Below are 23,551 nucleotides of genomic sequence, written 5' to 3' on the forward strand. Positions count from 1 at the left end.
CCCAGGACTCTTCTACAGTACAGACGTGCCATCCTTGGTTGAACCATTCCCCTGCTGATGGACACTCGGGTTGTCTCCCATTCTTTGCCACTTGCACACCTGCTGACGCAGACGTCCTTCTTCACGGCTCTTCTCATGGTGGTGCTTGTATTGCCACAGCCTAGGTTCCCAAAGGAATGAGTTAGATCTAAGTGATCCAGAGGGGTGTCCGTTATATAATAGGAATTTTAAGAGAAATGAGGAAAAGAAGTAGCAATGTAATGTGTGCAGTGTGTATAAAACAGTGTCCTGCATGGGTCTGGTACCTGCAGAGCCTCAGAGAAAGAATGTATGGTCTCCATCACACCAAATGGTGAGCAACGGTCACCTCCCTGGCGTGAGGGCTTGGGTATGTGATGGCCCAAATAGTTGGCCCTTCCTGTATACCTCAGGACCCTTGGTTTGCTGCAATAAGCATGTCATTGCTTTTAAGATTTGAAAGGGAAGTTCAAGAAAGTGTTTTTTTATATGAACCGTGATAGTGACAATGACGGTGATCATGGTAACAGTGATCTTGGGGGTGCCTTGACCCTCTAGGGCCATCATTCTACCCACAGATTGGCAAAAGATCCTGCCTTCACAAAGGTCACTGGAAACTTCTGGGAGTTAGGCTGCAAGACAGAAACATGACAGGGGTGGTTCTTATTTGAAACCCCAAGAAAAAAGGAACCACCACTCTAGCCCAGCCTGCTAGAGTGGCAGAAGGTGACCAGGAGTTGGTGATCCCTGCACCAACACAGTGGTTATGACTAAATGATGCCTCTCGTATTCAGGTTGCAAAACCCCTCCAGGCAAGAACCTAGGAGAGGCTTAATTTATGTCAGCTGGTAATGAGCTTGTTTCTGAGAGGGGTTCCGCTGTCAGCCTGATTTTCTGCACACTCCCGGATCCCAGGAGATTGCCTGCTCTCTGGAAAACCAGGATCAGCTTGAGATAAAGGGTCCAGGAATCAATAAGGGCCTTAGCTTGTTTTGCATCAATTGGAATCATAGAATATCACCAGTAGGAAGGACTTTAATCTGAGATTTAACCAAGAAGTATTGCACGTGCAGCCGTCCTGTTGAAGTGATGTTTGCCGTGAGACAGGAGGTAAGAAGGAAGGAGGAAGGAAGGAACTAGAAACAACAGGAATACCTGTGATAGAGTGATGATAAATAAAGCACAGCCAGCCATCCTGGGGACTGTTATGCAGCCATTAGAGTGAGCTCTGTACCAGCTGACCTGGAAAGTGAGGTTTAGAGAGATGTTAAGAGCGGGTGTGGAGAGGGGCTGCAGTTGGCAGACTACGACAGCAGGCTAGATCTGGTCCTCTTCCTGGTTCTGTGCAGCCCATGATCTGAGAATAGCATTTACATTTTTAGCTGGGAAATTGTTTTAAAGAGTTTGAGAAAAAAAATTCAAAGAAGAAGAATATTTTGCAACACGTGAAAATGATGTAAAATTCAGATTTCAGTGTCCATAGTAAAGTCTTCTTGGAGCACAGCCATGATCACTCATCTGCACATTGTCTGTGGAGGTGCTTTCACACTAAACAAGAATTCAGTAATTGCAGCAGAGACCTTGAAGAATGCAAACAGAAAATATTCGCCACCTGGCCCTTTCCTGAAAAAGTCTTTTGGCGCCGCATTTAGAGTACGGTGACATTTTGTAAAACGAGAGTGTGGAACACTGTTTTCGGCGCTTTATCGGAGTAAATGTATTACATTTGCTTATTTTTTCATTCATTTTATCATTTATTCATCATAGGCTTAATGCCTACTGGTGGGGCCAGGTACTGGGAACTAGCAGTGAACAAGCAGATACAGCCCCTGTTTTCATGGAGCTTAGAGTCTGTGTCTAGATCTTTCTTTCTCTAGTATAAACAACCCTAGCCCCTCCAACCGTATCTCACATGATGACTTGGTGGTCCAGCCCCTTGCATCCTGTCTCCCATCCTCCTCCCGCTATGTATCTTGATTGCTTCTGTCCCTTCTCAGGAGTGGTGCCGGACTGGTCCCATGCCTCCTGGCGTCTAGAAGGGAGGTCAAGGTCTAGAAGGGTTCGTCTTGAATCAGGTCACACTCTCGGTCTGGTTTCAACATGCTCAACACTCAATCTTTGCATTTCTAGCTCACGCTCTCCAGTGGACTCCAGAGGGAGAGGCAACAGTGCTAGACCCCCGTCATGTGGATGGGAGCAGCCACCCGCTATGGAGAAGGCTGCAGCCATGTCTCCACATAATGCCTCCCCAATAAAACCAAAGCCACCTCCAGACTCATGCCCCAGTGCGTCAGTCTCTATGCAAAACCTGGAGAGTGGAGATCTGTTCAGTCCCAGGAGGAAGCCGGCTCTGCCACGGGGTCATTTGAGGACTGGGGTTTGAACCAGGAACCTCGCTTCAAGGACTAGCTTTCCCTCATCTTCCTTCATGCTCATGCCCAACACCTCCTAAGAGACAGCTTTACTTACCTCTAGAAAAACAGCACTGGATCGGTCATTGCAGCCTCTCCACATTTGTACACTTCTCTTGGCTCTGTTGGGCAGCTTGGAGCCCAGTGGTGGACATAATTGACCCTTTGGGGAGCTGGAAGAGAAGCAGCCAGGGGCCGGAGGCAGGGGAAGGAGTCATAGGGTCCCAGGATGGCGTCCAATGGCACGACCTCTTCCTTTTGTCTGGACCCTGCTGCGTTGAAGATCACCGTCAGCGTGGTCCTCACCCTCTTCATCCTCATCACCATCGCCGGCAATGTAGTCGTCTGCCTGGCGGTGGGCTTGAACCGCCGGCTCCGCAGTCTGACCAACTGCTTCATCGTGTCCTTGGCCATCACTGACCTACTCCTCGGCCTCCTGGTGCTGCCCTTCTCTGCCTTCCACCAGCTGTCCTGCAGGTGGAGCTTCGGCAAGGTCTTCTGCAATATCTATACCAGCCTAGATGTCATGCTCTGCACGGCCTCCATCCTCAACCTCTTCATGATCAGCCTCGACCGGTACTGCGCCGTCACAGATCCCCTGCGCTACCCCATGCTGGTCACCCCTGTCCGCGTCACCATCTCCCTGGTCCTAATTTGGGTCATCTCCATCACCCTATCCTTCCTGTCTATCCACCTGGGGTGGAACAGCAGGACTGAGACCAGCAGTGCCAATCACACCATCCCAAAGTGCAAAGTCCAGGTCAACTTGGTGTATGGCCTAGTGGACGGGCTGGTCACCTTCTACCTGCCTCTGCTGGTCATGTGCATCACCTACTACCGCATCTTCAAGATCGCGTGGGATCAGGCCAAGAGGATCCATAACGTCGGCTCCTGGAGGGCAGCCACCATCAGGGAACACAAAGCCACAGTGACCCTGGCAGCCGTGATGGGGGCCTTCATCATCTGCTGGTTCCCCTACTTCACCGTCTTTGTTTACCGTGGGCTGAAAGGGGATAATGCCATCAACGAGACCTTCGAAGCCGTGGTTCTGTGGCTGGGCTATGCCAACTCAGCCCTGAACCCCATCCTGTACGCTGCTCTGAATAGAGACTTCCGCACAGCATACCAGCAGCTCTTCTGCTGCAGCCCCACCGACCACGGCACCCACAGAACTTCTCTGAAGTCCAACAGCTCTCAGCTGACGAGGATTCCAAGCCAAGGACCCAGGTGGCAGGAAGAGAGGCCCCTGAGGCTCCAGGTGTGGAGTGGGACAGAGGTCACGGCCCCCCAGGGAGCCACAGACAGGTAACTGCCCCGGCAGCTTGTGTGTGGGGCGGGGCACAGGGACGGGGTCCCACTCATGGTAACAGCTGTTCCCGAGGCGCTGCTTTGGATGTTATGTGCTGGGAATTCTTCGTGAGCACTTGGCAAACCTCGTGTTATTCCATCCTCCCAAACACCCGCTGAGGTAGAACTTTTTACCTCCATTTTTAAAAGGAGTAAGTCAAATCGCAGAGAACTTGGCCAGGGCCACACAGCTGGGATCTGGATAGAGCTCCCCTGACTCAGAACTGGTGGACCTTTTTTCTAGCTACCTTGTCCTTAAAATCAGGAGTCCTAAGTTTGAGGTCCAACTCAGCCACTTAGTTAATGGTCATAAGTGTTCACCTAAATCTGCCAGGAGGGCCCTCAAATGGCCATGGAATAATGCTGCTGCCTGGGGGTTAAATCAGAGACCCCACTCAGCCCACCGTCACTGAGCACCTTTTATGCGTCAGCTCTTACTTTGGGGGTGCTCAAGTGGAAGGAGAAAGAGGACTGGCCAAGGTGGGAAGGCAAAGCCTTGAAAGCCAGGCTTGGACATTGTACTGTAGGTCTCAGGGGAAGATGGAAGGATTAGAAGCAAGCATGGGTATAACCCAAGCATCTCTCTACTTTGGAAAGAGGGCTCTGGTTGTCCCCTAAGACATGGATCAGAAGAATGAGATGGGGACAGCAGTGAAGGGGGGATGTGGTACTGGTCCATGAGAGAGAAGAGAACAGAGCAAAATCTAGGAGGCTGTTAAAACATAGTCTTGTAGACCATTGGATGTCTGGGATGCAGGAGATGCAAGAGAGAGGATGCCCCAGGACTCCACCCCCGAGAGGTACCCAGGCTGAAAAGATAAACAGGATTAGAATGACATTGAGATCAATTCACTGCTGACAAAACCCATGCAAGGTATTAAGGGGTACCTCACCAAAGACCTGAGTGGCCTGAGGAAGCTCACACATGGAGAGAAGTTTTATAGGTCTGAGCAAGGTCTATCTAGCTGTCGAGAGGAATAAATGAAAGGATGCTGGTAGAACATCTGACACATACAAATGCTCAATAAATGTCGCTTTCCTTTGTCTTCCCACAGACCATGCCTTTGCCCCCCAGAATGCTGGTCTGTGTGACCGACTCATCCATCCATCCATTCATTCATTCATTCACAAACATTTGTCAGCTTCCTATCACATGCCAGGAACAGTGCTGAGCGCCAGGGATGTAGAAGTGACATTGTGGCATCTGTTTTGATGGACAGGTATGGCTAGTCAACTGTACAGCCTCGGTCTCAGCTCTGTGGCTTGAGCAAGTCTCTGCCCCTCTTGGGCCTCAGTTTCCTCATCTTGTAGAATGTGGGGTCTGTCCTCAAGCAGCCTGCCCAGAGCCACCTGAAGCACACATGTGCTAAGGGGCACCAACAGGCTCTATGACCCCCGGTAGGATACTTGTCCTCTCTCGACCTTTGAGCATCAGACTTGAGAAAAGCTTGCATGGACTCTGCACACTCACACCCTCTGGGTGCTGGTCCCTGTGGAGCATTGTGGGGATGAAACTGCCCAACCGGACCCCTCGGCCTTGTGTCCCTCTGGTCCTTGTAGGAACCAGGTGTGGAGGGTCCCGCCATAGACTTTGGTCCCGGGCCCTCCACCCGTCCACTGCTATCCTTATGCAGCAAGCTTCATTGCTCCTGCAACCAGCCTCCTCCAGGCCTCCCTGCCTCTAGACTCTCCCTCTCAAATCCATCCTCCAAGCCACCTAAAGGCATCTCTCCAAAATGCAGACGGGAAGGCTTCCACGTCTGGCCTTGATAGATAAGATGACCCTGTCCTCCCACACTGCCTCATTCAGGAAGCAGACTCTGGTACAAAGCAAATTTAGTTCACAAAACAAACAAAGGACAAAGCACGGGGTGTGGACTCTAGAGAAGGCTGTTGACACTGTTCATTCTGGTTGCCATCCCACTTCCCACTGCTCTTACCTGTGGGACCCGGGTTAATAGGCTGCCTCTACCCCCGATCCTTAGGGAGCCACGCAGCAGGCACTCACCAGCAATGGCCAGGCCTCACTGAACACCCACTAGGTACCAGTTTTAGGTTTGCCACTATTTCTATGTATTAATCTTTCTGTGGCAGCATCTCATCCCCACCCCTGTGCCAGGTGCCAGGGCACAAAGGGAAATAAAGCCAGCCCCCATCTCATGCCACCGCCTGTCTGGCTGAGGAACAGACTGGCCACGGTTCAGAGCAGCACGTGCCCAGGCTTGACACCCAGTGTGCAGGGCAGCCAGAGGAGGCAGCACCTGGCCCAAAGAGCCCATCCCCAGGAGCAGACCTCTGAGCTGAGCCTCCAATGTGGAGGGGAAAGACCCGTTCCTCCAGGGTGGCACGCTGGGGCAGGGAGCGTCCACCTCCTCTTCTGATCATCACAGCCACCCTGGCCACCAAGGCCAGCTGAGAGGCCGTGCCTGCCTGGGTCACACACAGCAGCCGCGGAGCAGAGGGGTCCGGCAGAGAAGGCTGGGGAACCAGCTGAAGGGCCTTATACTATGGTTGGGGGCATGGGGATCCAGGAAGCCAGGAACAGCCCGAGTTTGATTTTCCAGTAGAGGCTGCCAGGGCGACTGGGGACTTGGGTGGCCCTCCATAAGGTTGGCTTCCAGCTTCCCTGATGACCAATAGTGTGTCCTTCCTGCTTCCCGTCTGGAAACAAAACCCAGCATTGGCCTGACAGAGAGCCCTTATCCCTGCCAAGGGGCCAGGTGTCTGCCCTTGGTTGGTGATGGCGGAGGTTGCAGGGGATTTGGGCGGGGAGGCGGCACAGTCGCGCAAGGGGAGACTCCAAGAGACAGTGGCTGAGCTGTCTGGTCCTCCCTGCCCTGAGGCCAGCCAGCAGTCATCTCCCCAGCAGGATGCTCTGTCTGCCCCTTCCTGATCCCATTGTCCACCCTTACCCTGCCCCTCGTCACCTCTACCCTTCTCTGATCCCAGCTCCCCAACCTCACCCCTTCTGCTCCACTGACCCTGCTCAGTAACCCCCACTGCTTCTACTGAATACAGGCCTGCATTCGTTTCCGAGGTGGGGCTGCTGTAACAAATGATGGCGAACTTGGTGACTGGAAGCGAGACAGATTTCTTTTCTTACAGTTTAGGAGATCAAGATGTTGGTAGGGCTGGTTCCTTCTGGAGGCTTCAGAGGAGAATCCATCTCCTTGCCTTTTCTGGCTTCTGGGGGCCACCCGCCCTCCTTGGCTTATGGCCCCTTGCTCACATCACGCTGACCTCTCGCCTCCATTGTCACATCGCCTTCCCCTCTTCGGTAGCCAAATCTCCCTCTGCCTCCTTCTTTTAATAAGGGCACTTGTGATTCCATTTAGGGCCCACTGGGATAATCCCGGATGACCTCCCCATCCCAAAGTCCTTAACTTAATCACATCTGCAAAGTCCTTTTTGCCATATAAGATGACTTTCTCAGGTTCCAGCGATGAGGATGTAGACGTCTGGGGTCCACGTTCAGCTACCACAAGTCCCAGCTCCCCAGCTTAGCACTGGAGACCCTTCATGATTTGGCCCCTGACCACCTCCCGACACCATCCCCAGGCCCACACCCACCCTCCAGCCCCTTCTGCCCCCACCGAAACAAACCACTGAGAGTTCATTCATTCGCAAGCACTCACCGAGAATTTGCCACATGCCAGCACTGTTGGGGGTGTAGCAGTGAGCCATGCAGAGGCCCTCTTCCCAGAGGTTCTCAAAACGTGGGCCCCCAGCCAGCAGCAGTCTTCTGGGAGCAAAGTAGCTGACGTCGGGCCACACAGCCTCATCCGTCCGTGGCAGAGCTAGGATTCCAGCCCAAGCCCGTCTGACCCCAAAGCCAGGCTCTTTCCGCGAGGAAGTGCTGAATGGACATGAATTTAGCCCAGGCTCTGAGTGCTACTTCCATAGACAGCAGATGGGGAAACTAAGGCCCAGGAAGGCAAGTGACCTGAGGCCCAGAGCAAGCTGGGGTTGGGGCAGGGAGTAGACCCTGTACCTCTGGACCCCTGCCCAGGGCTCTTGGGTCTTTCCCCATACACTCCCTTGCCCTGCGTTATCTCCCCAGGCAGGGAGATAAGACTCCTGGGCACCAGCTGTCTCTCTCCGGGGTTGGGGGGGGGGGGGCAGGCTGGTACTTCCTCCTCTCTGCAGAGGCCCTGTGCTTGCGGCTGTCACCCTCCCAGGGGCTGGAGTTTGAGCTCAGGAAGAAGAGGCACAAAGGGAGGCCAGGAGCCACAGGTGCCCCCCGACTGCCAGCTCTCTCCCCTCACAGGCCTCTTGCCAGCATTGCCAGGGCCCGCCCTCCTTCTGCTGCCAGTGAGACAGCATTTCGTCCAGCTGGGAATGGGCCTCTGCTCTGCCCTTCTGGTGCTCTTGGACTATGATACAGAGCTCTCATCCTGACCAACAAGGCCCTGCCCTGACCGACGCTTTCCGCTGCCCTAACTCCTCCTCTGGGCCCCTCGGTCCTGTCCCCAGGCCACGCTTAGTCCCATCCCACGCACCCTCCTCTCAGCCCAAGGCAGTCTTCTTACCCGTCTTGGGACAGCCTCTCTGTTCTGTGTCTGCTCCCCAAGACCGCAAGCTCCCTGAGGGCAGGCTCACATCTCTGTTGGTCCCTGTCTAACACCTAGCACAGTACCTGGCACAGGACGCCCAGTAATATTTGTTGAATGAATAAGTGAATGAATGAATGCATGAATATCTCATTCTAGGTCCCCAAGAGCCCTGAGAAGTGATTAGTACCACCAGTCGTTTTAGAGATCAGGGAACCAAGTCTCGAAATGCCAAGTTCCAGGAACACAGTGGGAACTCAGAAATTCCTGGTTCCCTTTTCTAACTTTGACATCACTGTGGGCCTCCCGCCAAGTAGTGGTGTCAGCAGCGGGCCTCACAGAGGGATCCACCGGCCGCTGTAAATCATAGGGTCTGCGGGTGGAAAGACTCACACCCCTCACCCTGCCTCCCAGGAAAGATGAAGGGATCCCGGAATTGGGGTAGGAATCCAGACTTCAGACAACCTGGAAGCGGTCCATGGCGTCTCCACGCCATGTCCCCATTTGGCCAGAGTCTGGGGGCTGGGGAAGGGTGGAAGTGGCTTTATCTTCTGCTCAAAGTCTAGTCTGGTCTGGTAGAGGAGGCCGCAATTCCCTTAGCAGTAAAAAGGTTACATGACTGATGTACACACACTTCTTAAGAAGGAGGGGGCTTTGCTCAGAAAGGAAGTTTTGCATAATTTACCCTTTCAAGAGCCCAGACTTGTTTATTTGTATCATTTGGGTCCTGAAATAGTCTTAACATTTTGGCACATTGATTCCAGCACCTCTTAAGGGGCCTTTCTGAGCACTCTTTGCAGAGGCGCCCAGAGCAGCTGGTCCCCCTCCCTTCTCCCCCACCCCCACCCCCAGCCCCCGCCCTACCCCCAGCTAAGGGGCCTGGCTGTCCCCTGCACACTGGCATCCTGCTGGCTCTGCTTTGTCAGCTCTGCCTGGCTTGGTCACACCACAAGTCTCCTGGGGTGTCTTCCTGCCTCCGTGTGGAAGTTAGGGAGCCCGGTATGAGCCCTGGTCCCCCGCTAGTTAGGGGTTGGGTAATGTTAGACAAGTCATTGACAGTGTGAGCTGAAGTTTCCTTACCTATAAAACTATGATAATTATCAGACCTACTTTGCAGAATTGTGAGAATAAAATGGAGTCAGGGATACAGGCACTTAGCACAGTTCCTGGCCGGTGGCAGGTGCTTTAACAGACCGAACAGACATGAATTCTCCTTCTTTGCCATCCGTCTCTTTCTCTTTTTCTTTCTTTACATTTTGTCTCTTTTCTGTCATTTTCTATCTTTCTTTTCTATAACAGTTTTATTGAGATATACTTCACATGCTATACGATTCACTCATTTCAAGTGTACCGTTCACCGGTTTTTGGTCTGTTCACAGAGTTGTGCAACCATCACCAGAGTCAATTTTGGAACATTTTCATCACCCCAAAGAAACCCTGTAGCCTTCATCTCTCCACCTCCCGATCCCTGCATTCCCCAGACAACCACAAATCTACTTTCTATCTCTATAGGTGTGCCTATTCTGGACATTTCAGATAATCCGTGTGCTTCTTTTTTTTTTTTTTGGTATGCGGACCTCTCACTGCTGTGGCCTCTCCCGCTGCGGAGCACAGGCTCCGGACGCACAGGCTCAGCGGCCATGGCTCACGGGCCCAGCCGCTCGGCGGCATGTGGGATCCTCCCGGACCGGAGCACGAACCCGTGTCCCCTGCATCGGCAGGCGGACTCTCAACCACTGCGCCACCAGGGAAGCCCCAATCCGTGTGCTTTCTTGCCTGGTTGTTTCATTTAGCATAATGCTGTTGAGGTTCTTTCTTTCTTTTCTGTCTGTTCTTCCTTCCTTTCCTTTTTCCGTTCTGTTTTGTGTTTTCTTTCCCTCCCTTCCCCCATTCCCTTCTGTGTCCATGGTCCCGTTTCTCCTTCACCGAGGGCTTGGGCTTTATGGCAGCTCTTGGCAGTTGGTAGGCCCTTGGGGAGGGGGCCGGGAGGCTGCATCCTGGACCCACAGGTGGCCTACGTTCCTACCTCCCGCCTGGGTGGGCTCGGAAAGGCCGTTCTCAGGCCTGCGGGGCCTGCACTTCTACACAGCTGCGGGCAGAACAGCGGGATGCAACAAGGTATTAACCCTTTTCATCTTCTGTCTCTCCAGAGAGTTTGGGGAGTGAGACCCCCTTCCCAGCCCTGGAGAGGAAATCATGGGAAGAGCAGAGGGAGAGGAGGTGGGAAGCCTTTTACAACCTCAAAAGTCAAGGAGAATAAATCGTGGCCCCCCCAGGAGTCACTCGAAAGGTAGAGAACCCCTCCTTTACCTCCCTGGTGATTGTGCCTTTGAAGAGAGCTGGAGGCCCCGCCAGTGCCCCGCCAGCCTCCCTCCCTCCCTGGCTTTGCACAGACCCCTGCCCCAGCCCTTTCCCCACCTTCCCTGCTGGGTCCTTGTGCCGAAGATCTGACAGGACTGCTATGGAGCTGCCTTTCCAGGGGCTGTGAAGGGGAGGGAAGGGGAACCATGCCTTCGGGGGCGCTGCTAGTAGCTTTGTACCCATGAGAAAAAGGTGAACACTCTAGGTGAACAAATTAAGAGAAAGTCCTTTCTGCAGGGGACCCAGCCCCAGGCCACACAGCTTGGCAAGCAGAAAGAGGTCTGGATTTCAGCCCCCATGCTCTTGTGCAGAGAACAACCTGCGCAACTACAGGGAGGCCCTGCAGACCTTCCAGACCCTTGGGAGACAGCAGGGTGGAGGGCGGGGCTCTGCGAGCCTCTTCTGCAAAGGGCCACATAGTAAATAAGTTAGCTTTGCGGCGCCTATGTTCTCCATCACCACCACTCAACCCTGGTGGTACGGCGCAAAAGCAGCCCCAGACGATACTTAAGTGAATGGGGGTGGCTGCCTTCCAATAAAACTTTATTTATGGGCACCCAAATTGGAGTTCCATATCATTTTCACCAGTCACAAAATGTTATTCTTCTATGCACCTTTTTTTTCAACCATTTCAACAAAATAGGTGGTGGGCTGAGTTTGGCCCACAGGCTATCGTCTGCCAACCGCTGGTGTAGGGGAAAGGAAAGGGTGCCAATTCCAGCCCCAGCACTTGCTGGCTCCTTGACTTTAGGCAGGTGGCTTGCCCTCTCTGAGCCTCAGCCTGCTCATCTGCAAAATAGGGATAGAAATACCTCCCTGTGAGGACTGTGATGAGCCTTAGCACCGATTTGTGCAAAGCTCCCAACACAGGGTAGATGCTTGTAAGGGGTAATTTTTCTTTCTTCCTTTCTTTTCCCTTTATTTCTTCCTGCCTCCCTCCCTCCTTCCCTCCCTCTCTTCCTTCCTTCCTTCCTTCCTTCCTTCCTTCCTCCCTTCCTTCCTTCCGTCCTGTGGCCCCTCTGTAAAGGAGCAGCTGAAAAGTCCGTGGCAGGCTCTGTGGACTTGTGTCTCAGCTGTACCACTGAATTGCTCAGTTTGGACCCTGACCCTGAGCCTCGTGTCCCTCCTCTGAAAATGGGGGGCTTAGATCCAACTCAGGGGACCATTCCAACACTAATTATACATAAATGCTTAACAAGAGAGAGAAGTTATGCCAAAGCCCCAACTGTGTTTGTGTCAAAAATCTTCTGGCGAGGGCGAGGGGGAACCTGTTTCTCATACTAATGAATCACCCTGAGTATGCAGGCAAATTCAGTAAAACATACCTTGTCGCAACCTGAGCTTTGAGTGCAGGGGTCACAGGCAGGTAGGGATGCAGACTGGGTACAGGACAGAGCTCCTAGAGAGACCCAGCCTGGCAGACAGGGGACTGGGGTTTCTCACTGCCTCTGCCACTGACAGGCTGTACGGCCTTTAGAAGATCACATCCCTCTCTGAGCCCCAGTTTCCTCATCTGTCAAAGAGAGCTAAGGCTTCCAGCAGATGACACTGCTCTTAAAGAAACAGCAGTAAGTCACAGGGCTCTCTGTTTTAGGGTGATGCTGTGTTCATTAAACCTACAGCAGCTGTTTGAGGTAGTGTCAGGGGACGGGGACAGGGTGTGCCTGAGACCCAATGGGTATTTTAGGGTGTCCTTTTTTTAAAAAAAATAAATTTATTTTATTTATTTTTATTTTTGGCCTCCTTGGATCTTCGTTGCGGTGCGCGGGCTTCTCATCGCAGTGGCTTCTCTTATTGTGGAGCACGGCGCGCGGGCTTCGGTAGTTGTGGCGCACGGGCTTAGTTGCTCCGCGGCATGTGGGATCTGCCTGGGTCAGGGCTCGAACCCGTGTCCCCTGCATTGGCAGGCAGATTCTCAACCACTGCGCCACCAGGGAAGCCCTAGGTTGTCCTTTTAATGCAAGGCTGAATAAATCTTTGTGTCTTCTTCTCCCAGCCTGAGGCTCCCTTGAGAAGTGAGGACTATTCCCTCCCTGCCCATCTCTGGGCAGGGAGGTGGGGGGCAGGGGAGTTTGTCCCAGTTCCCAAAAGTGGCATGTGGCTCTGCTTGTCCACATCTGATCGTGCAGAAGGCTGCAGCTTGCAGGGAGGGCCACAGGCTTTGGGACTCACGGGCAGGTGGACGAGACTCAGGCCTTCCTCATTCCAGGACTGAGCACATGCCAATGTCACCCAGGGTCAGACGCTCTGGGTCGGCAGCAGGGCATTCCCCAGCACCCAGAGGATTGGAGGGAACTTCCCTTTTCCACACTGACTTGGGAAACACAGAATATTTATAAATACTTCATCATCATTGAAATGGAACGCTGACAGTCAAAGAGAAACTCCATTCCTGTTGCCATCTCACACAAGCCCTGAAGCCACGCTCTGTACTCCCTTTCTGTCGCTCATGAGAGATGTGGTCCTGATATCATGGCAACAAGAGGATCCACGTGTGGAGATCCTAAGCAGGTCTCTGCGTTAGGGGCTGCCGAGTCTCTCTGATTCATTCACTCAGTCATTCTTTAGTGCCCCTTCCCCGTAGGGTGTGTGTGTGGGGGCGGTAAAGGGGGTGACTAATGGATCTATGAGATGAGCTGTTAGGGTACAAACATGTGGGATAAGTGCTGGGACCTGGCAGGTATGGGAACCACGAGGGCCCCGGGGTGGCCCAGGAATCGGGCAAAGCCTCCTGGAAGGGGTGATGGCTCAGCTGACTCCTGAGGGACAAGCGGGAGTTTCCTAAGCTGAAGGGCAGAGGTTAGAGGTGCCGTCCTAGGCAGAGGAGGCTGGAAGTGGGGGAGGAAAGGAGGGACGGGGAGGGGAGAGAGGGACCGGGGACTCACAGACGATGGGAAGGCGACTGATGGGCAGGTACTTCCTTTTCTGAAACTTTGTCCCCATCTGAAAAGTAGAACTGATCATCCCAGCCCCTCCCTCCCAGGGCTGGGAAAAGGACCAAGGGCGTTAATGCTTGGCTTGGGAGGGAAGCTTAGAGCAGAGTGCGGAGTCCGCTCAGGTGTGAGAGTCTTTGCTTCATTCTGCTGCGGATGCCCACAGGCCACCACTTCATGGATGGTGGAGAAACGTACATTTTCCAGGTCAGGGGCTCTCAGGCACTTCCAGCTGTAAACACGGTGACTTTGGAAGTTGAACCCAGTCAATCCAAGAGTCTCTCCACTGCCCCCTCCTTCCCTCCAGGGCAAGCTAAGTTCCCGGAGGCTGTCTGGCCCCCATGGCTTCCTTCTCCATCCATGGTGCCCATGCCATGCCTGGGCCCTGGGGACACAGCTGGCCTGCTCCTGGCCTTACCTGGATTGCTGAGGAAGAGCCACACCCTCCCAAGGACCTCGGCCTCTGCTACAGGCCCCCAGGAATCGCCCAGCAGGCAGGCCCCAAGGCCCAGCCACAAGCTAGGGCTCACTGTAGGTCTGGGAGATTTTAGGGGCCTCTTGTGCCCCATGTGAGAGCAGAGGACCTGGGGTACAGAGCTCCGTGAAGCCTCCTCATGGCCATGTCTGCAGGCCCACCCCCCTTGTCCTAGGAAGTAGGACACAAGCCCCTCTACTTTCAGACCCTCACCTCACCTCCAATGAGCATTCTGACCCCCAAAGGAGAGGCTGGGGGCGGGGCCCACTCTAGCAGCTAACTCATCCTCCTGCCCCAGCTTCCTCTCTGGGTGGTGGGGAACTGCTCTCACAGGCTCCTGAAAGTCAAATGCCCTTGAACTCTCTCACCGTTGTTTCTGCTTCTGTTCCGAGTCACTGCCTGAATGGCGGGGCGTGTGTGTGTGTGGCACTGGCAATGGGGACAAGCCCACTACATCTCAAATTAGTATCCTCTTCTATCCCGCCAGCGACACACCACACACCTGACACACTGGCCCACGTTCAACACCTAACTAGCCGGTGATGGTGACTAGTAACCACCACTGCCCTGGGAATGGTTGAGCCTGGGAGAGTCAGACTGCCTGATTGCCCTTGGGCACGTTACCTCTCCTGCCTCCATTTCTTCATCTGTAAGTGGGGATGTTACTAGAGAATAGATATACAGGCCCGAGAACAGTGTCGTCCACAGCAGCTCACTGGCAGGCATGGGGCTCCATGAGGAGCCTCGAGACTGACTAAAATGCTCCCCTGTTGTTGTATTTTGCCCTTGTCTCGGCGTTATTTTTGCTCTTATAAGCAGTCCTGTGATGAACATCTCCATGCAGAGAACATTCTGTTTCTTTCAGATTATTTCCCCAGAAACTGAATTTCTGGAACCAGAATTACTGGTGAAAGGAGAGGGATATTTGAGGCCTTTTGTTACACTTTGCTTAATTGTTTTCTAGACTGGCTGTACGGGGGCCCACCAGCCACCTCTGAAGGCATTACTTACTGGACACCACTCAGGGGGAGGGTCCTAGAAGGGTTGTGAGGGGGACTGACTAGGGCAGAGGTATAGCTGGCAAGGAGAAGGGGTCTCTGGCATTTAAGGATGGACAGAGGGGCAGGGAAGAGGGAGAAGAAGGGGCTAAGGAGGAACCATCAGAGAGGTGAGCCCACGTCCAGGGCCTGAGCCGTTCAGAGACTACAGAGCAAATAAGTCTTCAGTCAAAAGAACTGGCATAGTGATGCCAGGAGCTGAGCCCAGGATGCAGCGCCCGACCCACCTGGATGACCTTGGGCAAATGGCAGCCTCTCTGAGCCTCAATTTCCCATCTATGAAATGGGCGTGACCTTTCGCCTGCCTCAGACGGGTGGGATGGAGTGAGTGAGAGGACATGACTTTGAGAGTTGCCTTGGGCACTGTGGGTTCTTTTTCCATGAGCACCCACTGGTGTGAGTGGGCAGGGTTTTGGGGGTTTCCTTCGGTTTTAAAAAACTTTCCAGAGTTTCAGGGAGAGGATTGGGCAAGCCAGCCAGTCTCAAATAGATGTTACTTAGGGTTGAAGCAGCCGGGCAGGGTAAACACAAGATGTCCCTTGGGACTGGGGAGATCTGAGCATGGCCCAGAGTCCACCTGCACTGGACGGGGAGGGGAGGTGGGGGCAGGGAATCTCCAGCTTTGCAGGTGGACCAAGCTGGGCTCTTTCAGTTCTCCACCACTTATTTGCTGTGCAAGTGAACTAAAGTTCTTTGGGCTCAGACTTCCTCATCTGTTGGAGATAAGAATATCGTAACTCTATCATACGTATCACGTGGATATTGTGAGAGTTCAACGTTAAGTGCCTGACCCATGATCACTCTCAACATTTTATTATTCTGCCGTCTCATTCGTCAGCAAAAAGTGGGTGACACGGAGGCAAAGGAAGGGTTGAGTGGAAGTAGGCCGCGCCACGCCTTCACTTCTCCTTCAAGCAGCAAGCCCAGCGTGCTATAACAAGGCCCAACACTCCTCACCGGCTGTGTGTCCTCGGGCAAGTTTCCTAACCTCTCTGTGCCTTAGTTTCCTCCTCCATCAAATAGGGGGACTAATAGTACCTAGCCCTTGAGGTCGAGCTAATATTTACAAAACGCCCAGAACCAGGCCTGGCGTGCAGCAGGAGCTCAGTGTATGGTGGCTGTCATTTGGCTGCTCTTAGGGCTCAGAGCATAGGCTTTGGACCTAGCAGACGTGGCACAGAGCCCTGTTCCTCCACGCACTGGTGTGACCTTGGTCAGGCAGGTCACTTAATCCCACGAAGAGCCAGTTCCCTCAACTGTAAAGAAGTGGGTGGTGGGGCCCCCCAAGGTACCCCAAACACACAGTAAGCACTCAACGTGACTATTGATTGAGGGCCAGACCCATGCCCTGAGGCCTTGGCTCTCCCAGTGGTGGGTGCATGCTTCTCCCACCTTATCTGTCATGAAAATGAACACTGTTTTTGCAAAACTCCTGCAGGAAGCCTTTGCCCAGCTTGAAGGACAGAAAGAGAGCTCCACCTATGGACTTGGCCCTGGGCGCCCATCATCCTGCCCTGGCCCTCCACCCTTCAAAGCAGACGCTGACACAGGCAAACCCTCTGTGTTTACTTCCGGAAAAGTATGAGAAGGCCCTGAAAAAAATCATTTCTTTCGTGAGCAGAGGGCTGAAGTTCGGTCATTTCAGCCAAATACTGGGAAGTACTGGTTTGTGGTAGAAAACAAAGTTATTTGAAGATAACACTCATATGAGTGGGCTCTGGGTAACTTGGCATCCTGAAATTTCCACCTCATAGCTTATTTTAGGACAACGAGAAATTAGGTCTGCCTGGAGAAGAGGGTCACCCCTGATTTTGGCAAAAGCGTAAGACAAGGGAACAGACACTTGGTGGGCTGTGGCTGGCTCCCAGGGCACTAGAGGGCCATTTCCCCTTTCTAAGCTCTCCCACTTCCCTTTCCTCAAAAAGGAGAGGGGACTTTGCACTGACCCAGTTCCCAAGATATACGTGAAACTACCCTTCTGGTTGTGGCAGTTCCCCCAGATGCTTGGGTGCAGGATAAGCAAGGGTCTGGGTTCAGGGAGCAGCCCAGCCTACAACACGCAGTCCCTCAAGGGCCAGTTCTTGGTGACCCTCAGGGAAAATCAGCTAATGGCTGTACCTGTCTTGGGAAACAAAAGAGGAGGGAGAAAGGGAGAATCTTCTGGAATTTCTAAACCTTTCTCTTCTCCCATCACTTCTCCTGGCTTCTACAGCACTTCCCCTGGGATTATGCTCATTTTACAGACGAGGAGATGGGCTTCGACAGGGAGGTGGAGTTGTCTGAGATCCGACAGCAGGGGAGTGAGGAAGCCTCAAACTGAATGCATGACTCCTGCTTCTAAATCTCACATTTTGTCCCAATCCTCCCAACGCAGGGCTGGTGCTCAGCAGGTATTTGCTGAAATGGTCACCATGCCTCACTGTCTGTCCCAAGGTCCTGGCTCACAGTGCTCTTCTGGGCTGGTAGGAGTGGGAAGGTAGATACAGAAATAAAGCCAGCATGAGACACCACACAGAGTGGGGTAAGGGCTGCCCCACAGCCCAGGGAAGTGCTTTTGCTTCTGCTGATCTGTGAACTTGGGAAGTCAGAAAATGGGAGAATCACTATCGAAAATGAGATTGGCTGGCTTTTTCATTCATTAGTTCACACACACGATTGAGCACCTCCTATAAACTTGGACAGTGGGGTAGATGACGAAAGATCCAACACCTGCCTTTAGTCTGGGAGATAGGTAAATTGATGGTTAACCCAAGGAGGTAAGTGTCTCAGCAGAGGGGCTGTAGGAGCCAGGAGGGAATCAGTAATCCTGGGAAACCTCAGAGACAGCTTCCCAGAGGAGGTGATGCCTGAACAGAACCTTGAAACACTTCAAAGTGCACAGCAAAGAAGGTAAAGGAATTGCAAGCAATGGGGATGACATGTGTATAGGTGCAAGTACAAGACAGAGCAATGTGCGCATGCGGTGGTTCTGTGTGATAATTTGTACTATAAGCCGTAGATGGTAATGGAAAAGGTCACTGACAGTCATTATCTGTAGTCCTTACAATAGTCCTGTGAGCTTGATATTATTAACATATTTCACAGATGAGGAAACCGAGGTTCAGAGCGAGACTGAGCAAGGCTTCTCACTGAAACTGGGTCCTGACCCCTGGTGGCTGAACATATTATAGCACCCTCATGTGAAAAGATATTCAAAGAACATTTATTTGAGAATGCTACTAGGACACTATTAACTGTCAGTTGCAGAAACCCAGTTAAAAGAGGCTGGGATTGGTGGAGGTAGGGAATTAGCTTATAGAACTGAAGAAATCAAGAGTAGCTTCAAGTTGGATTCAGGAGCTCAAATGTCATCACAACTTTGTCTTTCTCCAGCTTTCAACTCAGTTTCACCCTGTGTTGCCTTCATTTTCAGTTAGAGTCTCCCCATGGGGCCACCAGGAGCTCCAAGCTTACATTTTACCATCTTAGTAGCCCCAATGGAAAATATTTCCCTTTCCTCCCGTTCCAACAGAAAGTTTTAGGCTTAAGTTTCATTGGCTGGATGGGGTCCTGTCTTTACCTCTGTACCCAGACCTGGAGCCAATGCAATGAATAAGGTAAATCTCACCTCACCCACATGGGCAAAGAGTAGGGAAGTTTGGATTCCAAAGAAGAATCAAGGTGTTATTACCAAGAGAAGGGGAATTGATGATGGGAAGGTAAAAATAAGATGTTTACCATAAGCACTTGGCAGACAACCTATTATGTGCTCTCCTAGAACCCCAGTTACACCTCCGAGCCTCAAGTGTCAGAGCTCAGGGCAAAGATGGGCCATAAGGGAGTCCAGGAATATTAAACGTACAAGTATCTCTAGATGTGTGTGATGTAATAAAGTCTACACAGTGTGGGGCTCCAGCTTAGTGTCTCATCCCAACTTACATTTGGCATGGATGGCAAGCTAAGTAAAGGGGGAAGGGCTCCACACCACTAGACATTATTAAGTTAAATGTGCATGGTAAACAAATTTAATAAGAGGATGGAAATTCCATACGGTAAGGAGGAAAGAGAAGGAGAAAAAAGGCAGTTTAAAACAAAGCAAAAAAAAAAAAAGACAGGAAATTTTAGAAAAGATGGGACAAATGTAGAACACAAAATCACATTGAAGAAATTAGTCAAAATATATCAGTAATCACAGGACATGTAAATGGAATAACCTGGGCCAATTAAAAAGAATGGAGATTGCCAGATTTGATTTTTTTTAAACCCAGACAAATACTTTTACAAGAGATAGACTTAAGGAAACAAAAAAGTTGAAAGCATAAGGAAGGAAAAATAAGATATACTAGGCAAAACTAACCAAAAGAAATCTGAGTAGCTATATTAATATCAGACAAAGTGAACTGTAAGCAAAAAGTATTACTAAAGATAAAGACCATCTTTTGAAAAAAGATTCAATTCACTAGAAGGATAAGAATTCTAAACTTGTATGTACCAAATAAACCAGCTGCAAAAAGTAAAACTGACAAAGTAACATTGACAAAACCACAAAGAGAAATTAATCATTAACATCATAAGCAAACAATATTAAGACTAAAAGGGAGATATTATTATAGATTTTGCAGCGATTAAGAAAGATGATAAGAACATTGTGGTCAATTTTATGCCCCAAACAAGGGAAAATTCAGATACAGTGCACGAATTCCTAGCAACAGAACTTACCAAAACTGACTTGGGAAGAAATAGAAAACCCGAATGGTCCTATAAACATTAAAAAATAAAGAAAGTGGGCTTCCCTGGTGGCGCAGTGCTTGAGACTCTGCCTGCCGATGCAGGGGACACGGGTTCGTGACCCGGTCCGGGAAGATCCCACATGCCGTGGAGCGGCTGGGCCCGTGAGCCATGGCCGCTGAGCCTGCGCGTCCGGAGGCTGTGCTCCGCAACGGGAGAGGCCACAACAGTGAGAGGCCCGTGTACCGCAAAAAAAAAAATAAAATAAAATAAAGAAAGTGAATGAAACACCAGTAGTACTTGGTTTTGCTAAGGAGTTCTACCAAACACTCAAGGAAAAGATCGTTCCAGTTCTGCTCAAACTCTTCAGAGAAGAGAAAAAGGGAAAGTCTCCTGTTTATTTGATGAGGCCAGTAGAGTGTAGATTCAAAAACAAGTATGAGAAGGGAGAAGATAAAAATGAGAAACAACCCAGATGTCCACCAGCAGGTGAATGGATAAATAAATTGGAGTATCTTCCCATAATGGAATACTTTATGGCTGTGAAAATGAACTACAGGTTCACGCACTGACAGAGTTTAATCTCAGAAGTATAATGTTGAACAACAACTAAAAAAAGGAAGCTGCAGAAAAGAATCCTAAAACATGATTCCATTTCTATAAAAGTAAGATCCTGGCAGAACAACACAGTATATTATTCAGGGGTACATACATATTTGCTGAAACAAATCAGGGGCTGGTAAATTCTATTTCTTAACCTGAGAGGTGGTTACACTTGTATTCACTTTAATATTCTTTAATATTTTAAGCCACACACAGGTGTTTTTTATATAGCCTCTTTGATGTATTTCACTTAAAAATATTTTTTGACACAATCTCCACGTAGCAAAAAGATATGTCTGAGTAGTGGAGTTATTTGAGATGCTTATTTTCTTCTTTTTGTTAGTCTCTATGTTCTGAATTTTTTACTATGAACATGCGATACTTACATAATAATATTATTTTAAATGATTTTACAGCCTTTTAGAAGGGAGGTAATTTCCTAGCCTAGAGCTAGATTGTCTTGGATCATTTCAATCTAATCTACGTGAAAGTCACCTTATCACACTTCAGGCTCCATCTGGAATGTTAATCCAAAGGTAGATACCTGCCTACTTGGTCAAATATGTACACTGCTGGCACGGAGAAGAACCGGAGCCTCTGAAGTGCAGGGGTGTGACCTGGAGGTCCAGGTGAGGGCAGGTGTTCTGGGGACGGTGGGGCTGGCCAAACCCATGAGAGAGCTTGGGCCATGCGAGGCCTCCAGTACTGGCTAAGCCAGAACATACCATGCATCCAGGGAAGCTGGGGTGTTGGCTGTGGGTGTTGGCTGTGTCCTTGTTCACAAAGCCTTTACAAAAGCAGGGATCCAGATCTATACTCCCCTCCGATGGACTCTAAGGGGAAGCACGATGCTTTGCTCTCTCTCCATGTGGAAGAGAGTGAGTTTGATTCCTCTGGGGGCCAGAATACCTTAACAGATGAGGGCTAGAGCTGAGGCCAGGCACGAGTTTCACGGGACATCCGGAGGACCCGCAGTGAGCGTCAGGACCAAGCAAGGGCTAGCTTCCAGCCTGAAACTGGATGAAGAAAACTACTGCTCCAGCCAAGGCAGGGAAGCAAGAAACGAAGTAGCAGCCATTGCCTTAGACAGAGCTCAAGCCAGATTTTGTCCTGCCCTGGAGCTGCAGAGACCCCAGGCAAAGCGTCTAGGGACACCAAGCAATGCTTAGCTTCTCCTGCACTGGGGCCAAGCATGAGACAGGGTGGGCCAGGACTTGCAAGGACACTCCTCAAACCACAGTTGCTTGCAAATCCCCTTCCCTGTGCAGCCCATAGTCCTCTCCCAACTGCATAATTTACACTTAAGTCTCTACACCACCTGACTGTTTTCACTGAAATATATTTATAAGACTTTATATCATCACCATAAATGGAAATGCAGTATCACTTGTGGAAAACAGAAAGTACTTGTGATCATAGAAACAATGACACAAAACAATGCCACCCAAGTTTGGCCAGATCCCATTGCCTGATTAAAGCTCTGAGCCTGCCCCCACTCCGGGTTATAAAGGGACACCTGCGTGTTGAGTACTAAAAACACAGGCCCTCCACACTGAGGCTTTTTCTCTCGACCTCAGAAGGCTTGAAATAAAAACGATGAAGGAATTCTTACTCACTGAAAGTATCGGAAGGAAAAAGCAGGTCAGCTGTCCACATCTTAGCAGGCAACAGGCCAAAGGAATTTTGTATACCCAGATATGGGGGAAGTCTTCATCTTTCTGAAAATGTATGTCAAATACTTTGTTAAAAACTTTCCTCCCAAGTGTTTGGCTAACTTACGTTCAGTGACCTTCAATCAGCTTGACTCAATGGACATAACTGAGGACCTACTATGTGCCGGCAGCCACTTAGTAGGGGTTTGAAAGGCAAGCGCCTTGCCTTCAGGGACCACACATTCTAATGGAGAGACAGACACATTCACAACTGATTTTAATGCAAGGCTGAATAAATCTTTGTGTCTTCTTCTCCCAGCCTTCCCCCAACTCATGCAAAACATGATGTAGGTGTTCAGGAATCATTTTATTCAGACACAGAAATAGCAAACATTCACTGGGCTCCTACCATGAGCCAGGCAATGTGTGGGATACTTTTAAACATATTTTGTAACACTTAATCCTTTCAAGAATTGGAAAGGTGGTTATTTTTACCTTCACTTAAGGTTCAGAGAGGTTAAGTAACTTGACCAAGGGTACACAGCATGTTAGAAGCTGATTTGGGGTTTGAAAGCAAGTCTCCTGAATGCTCCCCATTGTGGGTTGAGGGAACAAGTCCCTGTTTCACGTGGGAGGTTCCCTGCCCCATACCACCCCACCATTCCCAGCTCCCGGCTTAGAAGAAGCAAAGGCCAGAGGCAAGGTCTGGCCCAACTGGCCTTGCTCAGTGGTCACCTCAGCCCTAACCTATGCTTGTGTCTCCCCAGGAAGCCAGCGATGTCCTGCACCCTGTGCTCCAGCAATCTTCTGAGCTGCTGCAAGAGCCTGTGGGCGCTTAGGTTCCTCCAGAGACACGTGGGAGGCCCCTTGGAGGAGCAGCCGGGAGAGCCACTGTCTGAGGAGCTGCTAAGGACACTGGCCCAGGAATCGGTGAGGATGCTGCCCTCCGAGGCTGTCTAGACCCAGCCCCAGAACGCTGAACATCCTGCTTCTGGTCACCAAAATTTGACTCCTGGAGCCACTAAGGACCCAGCAGCCAACCCCCAACCACCGAGGACACACCCTAGCCTGAGTCTGGGGACTCCCAGAGCACATGGTGGGTGCTGGGGTCCTCTGGCCTAGGATGGAGCAGACTGCTCTGTGCTCAGACTCCCCTGGGTCTGGGTCTGCTGAATCCCATGGGTTCAAGGCTCAGGTTGGTGCTGGCCCTGAGTCACGGGCAGAGACGGTGGGATTTTCGGGGATGTGCACACAGGTGCGTACACAGAGGCGTATGTGCCGACACACGCCTGCCCTCTGAGCACGGCAGAGGGTTGTTGCCACGAAATATTGGCCTCTCACTCCCTCGTGGGTTCTGCGGGATGAAGGGAGGGAAGGGAAGGGAAAGGAAGGTCATTAGCCTTTAATGAACACCTACTGTGTGCCGAGTACGTCAC

The 23,551-nt window shown here is 51.2% G+C and overlaps 1 protein-coding gene across 2 annotated transcripts; it reads left to right on the plus strand.

Moving 5' to 3' along the window:
- Positions 1-2,658: 2,658 nt before the first annotated feature.
- Positions 2,659-23,075, plus strand: HRH2 (histamine receptor H2; the record flags this gene model as incomplete). Of its 2 annotated transcripts, none has more annotated exons than XM_079917910.1 (2): positions 2,659-3,734; positions 22,883-23,075. In XM_079917910.1, 2 exons carry the CDS (start codon positions 2,659-2,661, stop codon positions 23,073-23,075), a joined length of 1,269 nt encoding a protein of 422 aa, XP_079774036.1. The 2 variants fall into 2 exon arrangements, with proteins under 2 accessions (XP_079774036.1, XP_079774037.1); XM_079917911.1 differs by lacking the exon at positions 22,883-23,075 and adding an exon at positions 4,832-4,868.
- Between the last annotated feature and the right edge of the window lie 476 nt (positions 23,076-23,551).

This window comes from Stenella coeruleoalba, assembly GCF_951394435.1.
Source record: "Stenella coeruleoalba genome assembly, chromosome: 3".
Classification (NCBI taxonomy): Eukaryota; Metazoa; Chordata; class Mammalia; order Artiodactyla; family Delphinidae; genus Stenella; species Stenella coeruleoalba.